Below are 12,500 nucleotides of genomic sequence, written 5' to 3' on the forward strand. Positions count from 1 at the left end.
AGATACACACACCTGTATGTGTACATGTCTATATATGGTGTATATATACGATCCATAATAATGTGAAAAAATAAGAGGTGTTTTTGACTGACTAGAAATTATGAAGAATCCTTAAAAATTGAAAGGAATATAAGAACGAAAGAGGAAGCCACAGACCACATAGTGCAAAATGAAGGGGTGGCTCCAAAAGCAGATACCAAGGACAGATACCTTGGGAATTGGAAAGAACCCTGGGACAACTTATGTGGTGACTGGTTGGGATACCCTAGCATGAACAGTTGGGTACACAGCATCCTTCTCTGCCTTCTTTTCCGAGGCCCCACTGCACCCTCAGTTTATGCCAAGAAGCGAGCAAGGACGAGGCCTGCTCTTGGATGGGATCTGTGTGTAGAGGAGCTTGGGCCTGAGAGGCAGAGCAGCACTCTGAAGGATGACAACACGCTGGAGGGATTAGGGAGGCCCCACACCTAAAAGATTAGCCCTTGGCACATCCTACCGCCATCCTCAAATCACAGAGGTGGAGTGTGTGAATAGACAGGGCACTCTCAGACAAACTAATGGGGAGCACCAGAAACATCAATAGAGAGACAAACCAATAACCACCAAATACAGGAAAAAATACCACCTGGAAAGAGAAGCACGAAACCCAACGGAGAGAACTGATATCTGAGGAAAGGCTAACGGAACAAACAGAAGGAGATTTTAAAACTCTAATGAATACCCTCAGAGAAAAAAGAAAGATTATAGCATAAAACAAAAAACAGACTGTTATGGAAAAAGAACCAACTGGAAATTCTGGAAATGAAAAACATGATTGCTGGAATGAAAAACTCAATAGACGGAACTGAGAGTAACGTAGACAGTACAAATTAACAAGAAGAAATACGAAAAGCAGGAAAGAAAATTAAGAGATATGGCACACAGATGAAGAAATTCCAACAACTAATAGGAGAGAATAGAGAGAAAAGGGGGAAGGATTACTCAAAGAACTTAAATAAAAAGAGAAAATCATTACAGAGCTTAGAAAAGACATGAATTCTTACCGTGAAAGGGCACACTAAATATAAGCAGGAATGAATTAAAAAAGAACTGACATAAAAATAAGCTGTGTTAAATTTCAGAACATCAAGCATAAAAATAAATCTCAAAAGTTCCCATGAAGAAAATAGCAGATTATCTACAATAATACAAAGAATCATCAGACTTCATCAGTAATCCTAGGTGCACAAAGACAATAAAAAATGGTTATAAACTTTCTACCAGAATTTTATACTTGGTCAAATTATTGCTCAGGTAAGAGGGCAAAATAAAGACATCTTTAGACATGGAAATACTCAGAAAGTCTACCATCCACAAACCGTATCAGAAAGCATTGCTGCAAAAACTATATACTTATGGCATATTTCCAAGAGAAAAAATACGAGATTCCAAAGATAGAGGTAAGTAAAGAAACTATTAAAATTTACTACAAAGTCTAAGTAAGTGTTGTTTGTTAATTATAATCTTAATAAGAAGGAAGTAGAGAAATAGTGAGTGCACTAAGGTTCTCAGCTTGGAGGGAAGAAGCAATTACAGTCTGTTTGCTACAAAATGTCTATCTTTGTCTAACATGAAAGAGCTCATATATGATTGGTAAATAAGGGAGTAAGTATAACCAGGAGAATGAATTGGTTCACAGGTGATTTTTTCCTAGTACATTAATGTTTTGCACCTCCAAGTATCTCCAGATAAGCACAAAGTATGTCAGCAGAGCTGAACACAGCAAACCTTGGAGGAAGACAGTGCTGTTCATGATGCCCATTACCCCGTTTTCTTCCTTTTGGCTTAGGCCACACGCACAATATTTTTGCATTTTGTCCTAGTCTCCATAATTCAGCCTCAATACTCCCTTACTGTCCCTTTCCAGGTTACCTCAACTTGTTGCTTAAGGTAAAATCTTATATTTACGGAAGTAGAACTTTTATATTAAAAATACATCAGATGTTAACGAGAACTATTGTGATCATTTCACAGTATATACAAATATCAAGTCATTATGTTGTACACTTGAAACTAATATAATGCAATATGCCAACTATATTTCAATTAAAAAAAAGAATATATCTTAGCACTCTGGTTACAAAGGCAAATATATTTTAAGGGTGTTCGACCCTATTTTCCCCACAGGTCCTGTTACTTTTAGAGTGCAATTTTGCAGAACAGAAGATTTTTCATAAGTATACTGTGTTACACCAGAAATGCCATAATTAACTCTAATTATTCTACTAATTAACTCTAGACAGTAACAGGCAAATCGAAATCTAAATATAATAAAATACACCAAATATGCAATAAGCGGGGTCCAAAAATTCGATCACATAAAATGTAGGATGCATTACTTCAAGGTTAATTCGCTGAGTGGGGCAAGCATGTGTGACAAGCCAGCTGGCTATTCTAGGGGGTCTAGTAATGCTATCCAAATCCCTCTCAGTAAGGTTTAGTCCTACCTAGTGGCAATTGCCCACCCCAGCCTAATTATAGATGGAGATGCTTCCAGGTCCAATAGCTAACTGGGACTTCCAGAAGGGCAGCTTTCCAGGAATTTTCTGGTTAGCTAATGCCTGTTTCGTTAGCCCAACTTGAAGAGACCTGGTTGAGGGAATACTGGAGATACAACTGTAAACCTTAGGAAAAAGAAGAACCAGATACAGAGAAGATACAGAAGCTTTAAAGCCTAATGGGTAAACCACTCAGACACAGGGGTTCTATTCTCAAATTTGCCTTGTATGCCAACCTCATGTAAATTCAATCTAAATCAAAATTCCCAGACCTGGAATGAGAGCAACCTTAAATTATGGCTTAAACTATAAAGCTTTAAAATATATTTAATCCACAGACAAAAAAAAACATGACACAGTAAAGACTGTTACAACAGCCAGTGTATATCCTGAAATTAAAATAACGACCAGGATGGTGACCAGTCTTTTCAAAATTTGGTTTAAAATGGATTTGTCTAAACTGCTAATCAATTCAATTCTATCCATCAGCCCCAAACTTCAACAGTTACAGTAAATAAAACTTTTAATGTTTTTTACTCACCTAAAAAAGTCAACGAAGACTCAGGACAATAAAGAGTTGTAATATCACAAAAGGAGCAAAGGCACCTACTCCATTTTTGTATTCTTGCTATCAAGGTGGCCAAGAAATCAGGCCTTGGGATTTAAGGACCTTGTGATACAGGAAAAGCTTGCTTCATCAATTTTAAGGGATAAAACCTTGAGAGGTGAAGTCAACAGTGGTAGTCATCAGTTTTCTCTGATGAGCCATAAGTATGATACCATGTTGCATTTTCTAACACTAAATACCTCATGAACATACTAGGGTATAGTTCACAAACTCACCTATTCTTTACCACTTCCAAGATCATGGCTGAAACAGAAGATCTATGAGGGACTAGATTCTGAAGAAATTTTGAGCCTTGGAGAAGCTGAAGATCCTTGAAGCTCTTTACAATCAAAGTCTTTAAAAGATCAAATACCTAATATAATGAAAGAAATAGGAAAATGAACCAAAAAATAGCTCATGCTATAAAATGTTAACCCTGTAACTGTTTCTACTTGCTGCCATATACTCATATCCCTATGACAACTGTTTCACTAGACAAGTATGATATAAAAATTATGACTTTGAGTGGGAGCTTAAAAGAGCTGAAGACAAGCCTTCCTTAAGAGAGCAAAAGGGCTAAAAATCAATACTAATATTACATACAACCAGGGAACACATATGATAAAAAATGGTAAAGGATTTTATATTTTCTTCCTTGCAACTAACCTATTCTGGTTAATTTCAACTCAAGCAGGGACAATTTCTTGGAAAGCTACAAGATATTAAAACTGCTCGTGGATACCATTTCCATTCTTGCTATCTGGACTGTGTGATGTTTGCACTCTCATTCCCACCTCACCACCTGGCTTACCACACAATAGGAAAGAGAGGTATAAACCAGGCACCTGAAGAAGTCTTCAAGCAGCCCCCACAGAACAGTGTGGGCCTACATGTTTTATCGAGGAAGCTGCTGCTGGCAGGATGGGAGTGGAATTGTTTAGCGAAGAATAACAAAAAAACAGGCCCTTTGCTCCTTATCAACTACAGAAGGAACCAAAAAGTCATTAATAAATACCTGTTCCTCAAATCTTTGTATTCTTGTCACAGAGAGCAGGAGGGCAATGCTGAAGGGACATATATTATTACTGAGATCTCCTTGCTGTCCTGCCTAGAACACACAAACCAAAAATGAGTCATTATGTACATCTTAAAAGTGTAACATAGCCTACTTTAGAAAAAGCTTCTCAAATGGATCAGAAACCTAAATGTAAGAGCTAAAACTATAAAACTTTTCAAAGAAAACAAAGCAGATAATCTTCAGGACCTTAGGCAAAATTCAAGGTGTAGAAGATTTTCTACTATGTTGTCTTCGCCTAGATTTCTTAGATACAACACCAAAAGAATAATTTATATAAAAACAACTTGGGAGCCGGCCCCGTGGCCGAGCGGTTAAGTTTGCGCGCTCCACTTTGGAGGCCCGGGGTTTCGCCAGCTTGGATTCTGGGCGCGGACCTGTCACCACTGTCACGCCATGCTGAGTCAGTGTCCCACATGCCACAACTAGATGGGCCCACAACTAAAATATACAACCATGTACTGGGGGACTTTGGGGAGAAAAAGAAGAAGAAGAAAAAAAAACTTGATAAATCAGACCTCAGTAAAATTCAAAACATTTGTGTTAAAAGACATCATTAAGAAAATGAAAAGATAAGCCACAGAATGGGAGAAATATTTATTTCTCTAATTATATACATAATAAGGGACTTATACCCAGAATATACAAAGAATTCTTAAAACTCAGTAAGACACGCAAAAAATGGGCAAAAGATTTGAATAGACATTTTACCAAAGAGGATATTAGAACAGCTAATAAAGACATGAAAAGATGTTCAATTATCATCAGTCATTAAGGAACTGCAAAGTAAAACCTCAAAGAGATACTGCTTCACACCCATTAGAATAGATATAATAAAAAAGACAGACAATAACAAATGTTGGCCAGGATGTGGAGAAACAGGAACCCTCACACAGTGCTGGTGGGACTGTAAAATAATACAGCCACTTTGGAGAACAGTTCAGTAGTTTCTTAAAAACGTAAACATAAATATATCACACAACCCAGAAATTCCACTTGCAGGTATCTATCCAAGAGAAGTGAAAACACGTCCATACAAAGACTTGCATGTGAATGTTCGTAACAGCATTATTCATAATAGCCCAAAAGTGGAAACAACTCAAATGTCCATCAACTGGTGAACAGCTAAACAAATTAATATATCCATATGATGGAACACTAGTCAACAACAAAAAGGAATGAAATACTGATACATACTACATCACAGATGAACCTTAAAAACATTACGCTAAATGAAAGAAGCCACACACAAAAGATCATATACTGTATGATTCCATTTATATGAAATGGCTAGGAAAGGTGAATCCAAAGGACAGAAAGTAGATTAGTGGTTACCTGGAGCTGGGAATGTGGATTAACTGTAAATGGGCAGGAAGGATCTTACAGGGTGATGAAAACATTTTAAAAGTGGATTATGGTGAAGGGTGTCCAACAAGATAAACTTACGAAAAATCACTGAACTAGTCACTTACAAGACGTGGATTTTATGTCATATAAATTATACCTCAATAAAGTTTAAAAAATAGGTCTTGGAAATGATAGCCAAGAAACAAAAGAAAAAAAGGAATAAATATAAAAATCAAAGATGAATAAAACAGAAAACCAACAAACAAAAATAAAACAGGGGAGTAAAGAAAAAAAATACAATGCTGGTTCTTTGCAAAGATCAATAATACAGCTACAATAACCTAAATAAAAAGAAGAATGCACAAATGCAGAGAAGATAAAACAGCTTTAAAGTCTACCTCATACATTACGGTCTTTCGATATCCTTTTCTACAGAAGGGACCCAGGGCTCCTTGGAGAAATGGCTGATAATCAGGACAGGAGAAGGAAAATCAAGGTGAGCTTTGGATAGCTTATGCCACAAAAGTGCTCAAAGACTAATAGGCCGGCCTGTCAGAAGGAAACAGAAGCCAACTTGAAAGATCCAGTTGGCCAAATATGGGTCACACTCTGAGTAATGCATAATGAGTACTGAATTTAAAAAGGTTCATGGGGGAAGATCCAAGATGGCGCCGTGAGTAGTCCTCTTTGTCTCTCCCCCTTCGAGTCTACAATTATTTGGACACTTATCGCTTGACAAAGGATATCCAGACAGCATCTCAGGACGTCTGAGATACCCACGCAACTATACATCGGAAGGCGGATGGACTTTCCTCCAGGAGGATGTGGAAATAGGTGAAAACTCTCCGACCCCAAAGAGCAGCCTAGTACCCGCAAGCGGCTTTCTTCCAACGGACGCCCCCAGAGGATGTACACACATCTAGGGCAGGAGCGAGCACACAACAGAGGAGCGATGGTGGAAACAGGTGACCAGAACCCTACCTAAACCCCCCGCAATTACTCCTAAACACAGAGGGAAACTTTGGAGTTGCACACCTGAGCCCGCGGGGAGAGTCTCTCCCCGCCATTGGCGGGGAGACCCCGCCTGGTGTTCGCGGCGCCCGGAGAGTCCCAGAGAGAGTCGCTGAGGGTACGGAGGTCTCCCAGCTGCCGTTGCCCGCCCTGTGGGAGTAGGGATTGCCGGAGATCTCGGAGAGGACCGGGGCTGGGGGAACTTTCAAAGGCCGGCTCTGCGACCCGGAGGGGAAGCGCCGGAGCTCCGCCCGGGCAGCAGACAAAACTCTCTGTCTGCCATTAGCAGAGGGGCCACACCGAGCATTCACGGCTCCGGGAGAGGCCCGGAGAGAATCCCAGAGGGCGGGGCAACCCCCAGCTGCCGTTGCCCGCCCCGTGGGACTAGGGATAGCTGGAGATCTCGGAGAGGACTAGGGCTGGGGGGAGTTCCAGAGACCCAGCTTCGTAGCCTAGGGGGAAACCCTACAGGCTCACAGCAGCCTTAGGGAAAGCCTCTGCACAGCACCAGTAGAAGGCACCCAGCCGCCAGCCACAAGGCTGGAAGACCCCAGGGCAAAAGCAGCATAGCTAGGTGAACTAACCACAGACTGTAGAAGATGCCAATAGCTCTCCTGCGACCCATAGAGGACAAGTGAGATTTTGTGGGTGCCAACAGCAACGGAGCGACAAATATAAGTGATCCCACCCCTGGCCGCTGGAAAAGCCCATAACACCATTGCAGACCCCAAGGAGAGAGCACATCTAGGTGGGCTGCAACAGTAGGCACCAGCAGTCTGAAGCCCCCCTGTGACGGCCCCCATGGCAGAGGAGGGAATCCAAAGGGCCACTGTGGCTACGAGGGGGGGCCCAGGCCCAGTTAGCAACTGCGGACAGGGTTCCTGGTTGGTGCAGTATAAACAGCTGCTCCCCCACCGCAGCAGCTGAAACAAGTGAAAGGAGCAACTAAACTCTATCTCCATGCGGAGGCACAAATCAACAACATCAAGCAATATGAAAAAATACATTAAATCTCCAGAACAGAAAGAAAGTAACAAATACACAGAAAACAATCCCAAAGAAAATGAGATATATAACCTAAATGATGATGACTTCAAAACAGCCATCATTAAAATTCTCAATGAGTTAAGAGAGAGTTCTGACCGACAACTCAACGAGTTCAGGAGCTATGTCACAAAAGAGTTTGATATGATAAAGAAGAACCAAACAGAAATATTGGAAATGAAGAACACAATAGAGGAGATTAAGAAAAATCTAGATGCTCTGAACAGTAGGGCCGATAATATGGAGGAAAGAATTAGCAATTTGGAAGATGGCAATATAGAATTGCTGCAGGCAGAGGAGGAGAGAGAAGCAAGACTAAAAAGAAATGAAGAAACTCTCCGAGAATTATCAGACACAATTAGGAGATGCAACGTAAGGATTATAGGTATACCAGAGGGAGAAGAGAAGGAGAAAGGGGCAGAAAGCCTATTCAAAGAAATAATGGCTGAGAACTTCCCAAATCTGGTGAGGGAGATGGATCTTCAGGTGACAGAAGCCAAGAGATCTCCAAACTTTATCAATGCAAGAAGACCAACTCCACGCCATATAGTAGTGAAGCTAGCAAAAGTCAACGATAAGGAGAAAATACTAAGGACAGCCAGGCAAAAGAAACTAACCTACAAAGGAACCCCCATCAGGCTATCAGCAGATTTCTCAGCAGAAACTTTACAGGCTAGAAGAGAGTGGAATGATATATTCAAAAATCTGAAGGACAAAAATCTACAGCCGAGAATTCTCTACCCAGCGAAAATATCCTTCAAATACGATGGAGAAATAAAAACTTTCCCAGATAGACAAAAATTAAGGGAGTTCATTGCCACAAAACCTCCTCTTCAGGAAATCCTCAGGAAAACCCTCATTCCTGAAAAATCCAAAAAAGGAAAGGGGCTACAAAACCAAGAGCAGAGGAGATAAGTAGAAGGACAACAACAGAGAGTAGCAGCTCTACATCAGAACAGATTAAACCATGGGACGAGAAACAAAGGAAATTGAAGAAAACCGGAAAACAAAACATAATATGGTAGTGGTAGGCCCCCACATCTCAATAATCACTCTAAATGTAAATGGATTGAACTCCCCAATCAAAAGACACAGAGTGGCAGGATGGATCAAAGAACAAGATCCAACAATATGCTGCCTCCAGGAAACACACCTCAGCCCCAAAGACAAACACAGACTCAGAGTGAAGGGATGGAGAACAATACTCCAAGCTAATAATGAACAAAAGAAAGCAGGTGTCGCTATACTAATATCAGACAAGGTAGATTTCAAAGCAAAACAGATAAAGAAAGATAAAGAGGGACAGTATATAATGATAAAAGGGACTCTCCACCAAGAAGACATAACACTTATAAATATATACGCACCCAACACAGGAGCACCAAAATTTGTAAAGCAACTCTTAAGAGAACTAAAAGAAGACATCAACAACAATACAATAATAGTAGGGGACCTCAACACACCATTAACACCAATGGACAGAACATCCAGACAGAAAATCAACAAGGAAATAATAGAATTAAATGAAAAATTAGACCAGATGGACTTAATAGATATATATAGAACACTTCATCCAAAAACAGCAGGTTACACATTCTTCTCAAGTGCACATGGAACATTCTCAAGGATTGACCATATTTTGGGAACCAAAGCAAACATCAATAAATACAAGAGAGTTGAAATAATATCAAGCATCTTTTCTGATCATAATGCTATTAAACTAGAAATCAACTACAAGAAAAAAGCAGAGAAAGGTGCAAAAATGTGGAGACTAAACAACACGCTTCTCAACAAACAATGGATCATTGAAGAAATTAAAGAAGAAATCAAATTTTATCTGGAGACTAATGAAAATGAGAACACGACATACCAAATCATTTGGGATGCAGCAAAAGCAGTCCTAAGAGGGAAATTCATCGCAATACAGGCTCACCTCACTAAACAAGAAAAAGCTCACATAAGCAACCTCAAACAACACCTAACAGAACTAGAAAAAGAAGAACAAACAAAGCCCAGAGTCAGTAGAAGGAGGGAAATAATAAAAATAAGAGCAGAAATAAACGATATTGAAACAAAAAAGACAATAGAAAGGATCAATGAAACAAAGAGTTGGTTCTTCGAAAGAATTAACAAAATTGACAAACCCCTAGCCAGACTCACCAAGAAAAGAAGAGAGAAATCGCAAATTAATAAAATTAGGAATGACAGAGGAGAAATCACAACAGATACCAATGAAATACAAGAGATCATAAGAGAATACTACGAAAAACTATATGCCAACAAATTGAACAACCTGGAAGAAATGGACAAATTCCTAGACTCCTACAATCTCCCCAAACTGAATCAGGAAGAAATGGAGAATCTGAATAGGCCAATCATGAGTAAGGAAATAGAAACAGTAATCAAAAACCTCCCCAAAAATAAGAGTCCAGGACCAGACGGCTTCTCTGGAGAATTCTACCAAACATTCAAAGAAGACTTAATACCTATTCTCCTCAAACTGTTCCAGAAAATTGAGAAAGATGGAGAACTCTCTAACACATTCTATGAAGCCAACATCACCCTGATCCCCAAACCTGACAAGGACAACACAAAGAAGGAGAACTACAGGCCGATATCACTGATGAACATAGATGCAAAAATCCTCAACAAAATTTTGGCAAACCGATTACAGCAATACATCAAAAAGATTATACACCATGATCAAGTGGGATTTATACCAGGGACACAGGGATGGTTCAACATCCGCAAGTCAATCAACGTGATACACTACATCAACAAAATGAAAAACAAAAACCACATGATCATCTCAATAGATGCAGAGAAAGCATTCGACAAGATCCAACACCCATTTATGATAAAAACCCTCAGTAAAATGGGTATAGAAGGAAAGTACCTCAACATAATAAAGGCCATATATGATAGGCCCACAGCCAACATCATACTCAATGGACAAAAACTGAAAGCCATCCCTCTGAGGACAGGAACAAGACAAGGGTGCCCACTTTCACCACTCCTATTCAACATAGTACTGGAGGTGCTGGCCAGAGCAATTCGGCAGGAAAAAGAAATAAAAGGAATCCAAATAGGTAACGAAGAAGTAAAACTCTCGTTGTTTGCAGACGACATGATCTTATATATAGAAAACCCCAAAGAATCCACAGAAAAACTATTAGAAATAATCAACAACTACAGCAAAGTAGCAGGGTATAAAATTAACGTGCATAAATCAGTAGCATTTCTATACACTAACAATGAACTAACAGAAAAAGAACTCAAGAACTCAATCCCATTCACAATCAGAACGAAAAGAATAAAATACCTTGGGATAAACTTAACCAAGGAAGTGAAGGATCTATACAATGAAAACTACAAGACATTCTTGAAAGAAATTGACGATGACATAAAGAGATGGAAAGACATTCCTTGCACATGGATTGGAAGAATAAACATAGTTAAAATGTCCATACTACCTAAAGCAATATACAGATTCAATGCTATCCCAATCAGAATCCCAAGAACATTCTTCACAGATATTGAACAAACAATCCTAAAATTCATATGGGGCAACAAAAGACCGCGAATTGCTAAAGCAATCCTGAGCAAGAAAAACAAAGCCGGCGGAATCACAATCCCCGATTTCAAAACATACTACAAAGCTACAGTGATCAAAACAGCATGGTACTGGTACAAAAACAGGTCCACAGATCAATGGAACAGAATTGAAAGCCCAGAGATAAAACCACACATCTATGGACAGCTAATCTTCGACAAAGGAGCAGAGGGCCTACAATGGAGAAAAGAAAGTCTCTTCAACAAATGGTGCTGGGAAAACTGGACAGCCACATGCAAAAGATTGAAAATTGACCAGTCTTTTTCACCACACACCAAAATAAACTCAAAATGGATCAAAGACCTAAAGATTAGGCCTGAGACAATAAGTCTTTTGGAAGAGAATATAGGCAGTACACTCTTTGACATCAGTTTCAAAAGAATCTTTTCGGACACTGTAACTCCTCAGTTGAGGGAAGCAATAGAAAGAATAAACAAATGGGACTTCATCAGACTAAAGAGCTTCTTCAAGGCAAGGGAAAACAGGATTGAAACAAAAAAACAGCTCACTAATTGGGAAAAAATATTCACAAGCCACTTATCCGACAAAGGGTTAATCTCCATAATATACAAAGAACTCACACTGCTTAACAACAAAAAAACAAACAACCCGATCAAAAAATGGGCAGAGGACATGAACAGACATTTCTCAAAAGAAGATATGAATATGGCCAATAGACACATGAAAAGATGTTCATCATCGCTAATCATCAGGGAAATGAAAATCAAAACTACACTAAGATATCACCTTACACCCGTTAGATTGGCAAAAACATCCAAAACCAAGAGTGACAAATGTTGGAGAGGTTGTGGAGAAAAAGGAACCCTCATACACTGTTGGTGGGAATGCAAACTGGTACAGCCACTATGGAAAACAGTATGGAGATTTCTCAAAAAGTTAAAAATAGAAATACCCTATGACCCAGCCATCCCATTACTGGGTATCTATCCTAAGAACCTGATATCAGAAATCTCAAGAGTCCGTTGCACCCCTATGTTCATCGCAGCATTATCTACAATAGCCAAGACGTGGAACCAGCCTACATGCCCAGAAACTGATGATTGGATAAAGAAGATGTGGTATATATACACAATGGAATACTACTCAGCCATAAAAAAAGACAAAATTGGCCCATTCACAACAACGTGGATGGACCTCGAGGGTATTATGTTAAGCGAAATAAGCCAGTCAGAGAAAGACGAATTCTATATGACTCCACTCATAGGTGGAAATTAGTATATTGATAAGGAGATCTGATCGGTGGTT

At 39.5% G+C, this 12,500-nt stretch overlaps 1 protein-coding gene across 10 annotated transcripts in view; it reads right to left on the bottom strand.

Moving 5' to 3' along the window:
* Positions 1-12,500, bottom strand: part of FANCI (FA complementation group I) — a 90,569-nt gene that overhangs the window by 47,173 nt on the left and 30,896 nt on the right. For all 10 annotated transcript variants that reach the window (XM_070617844.1, XM_070617875.1, XM_070617865.1 and 7 more), the window contains 2 exons: positions 4,160-4,252; positions 3,381-3,517 (listed from right to left, as the gene is read on the bottom strand). In XM_070617844.1, coding sequence (XP_070473945.1) covers positions 3,381-3,517; positions 4,160-4,252 — 230 coding nt within the window. The remainder of the gene's footprint in view (positions 1-3,380; positions 3,518-4,159; positions 4,253-12,500) is intronic.

Source organism: Equus przewalskii, chromosome 1 (assembly GCF_037783145.1).
Source record: "Equus przewalskii isolate Varuska chromosome 1, EquPr2, whole genome shotgun sequence".
NCBI classification, from domain to species: Eukaryota; Metazoa; Chordata; class Mammalia; order Perissodactyla; family Equidae; genus Equus; species Equus przewalskii.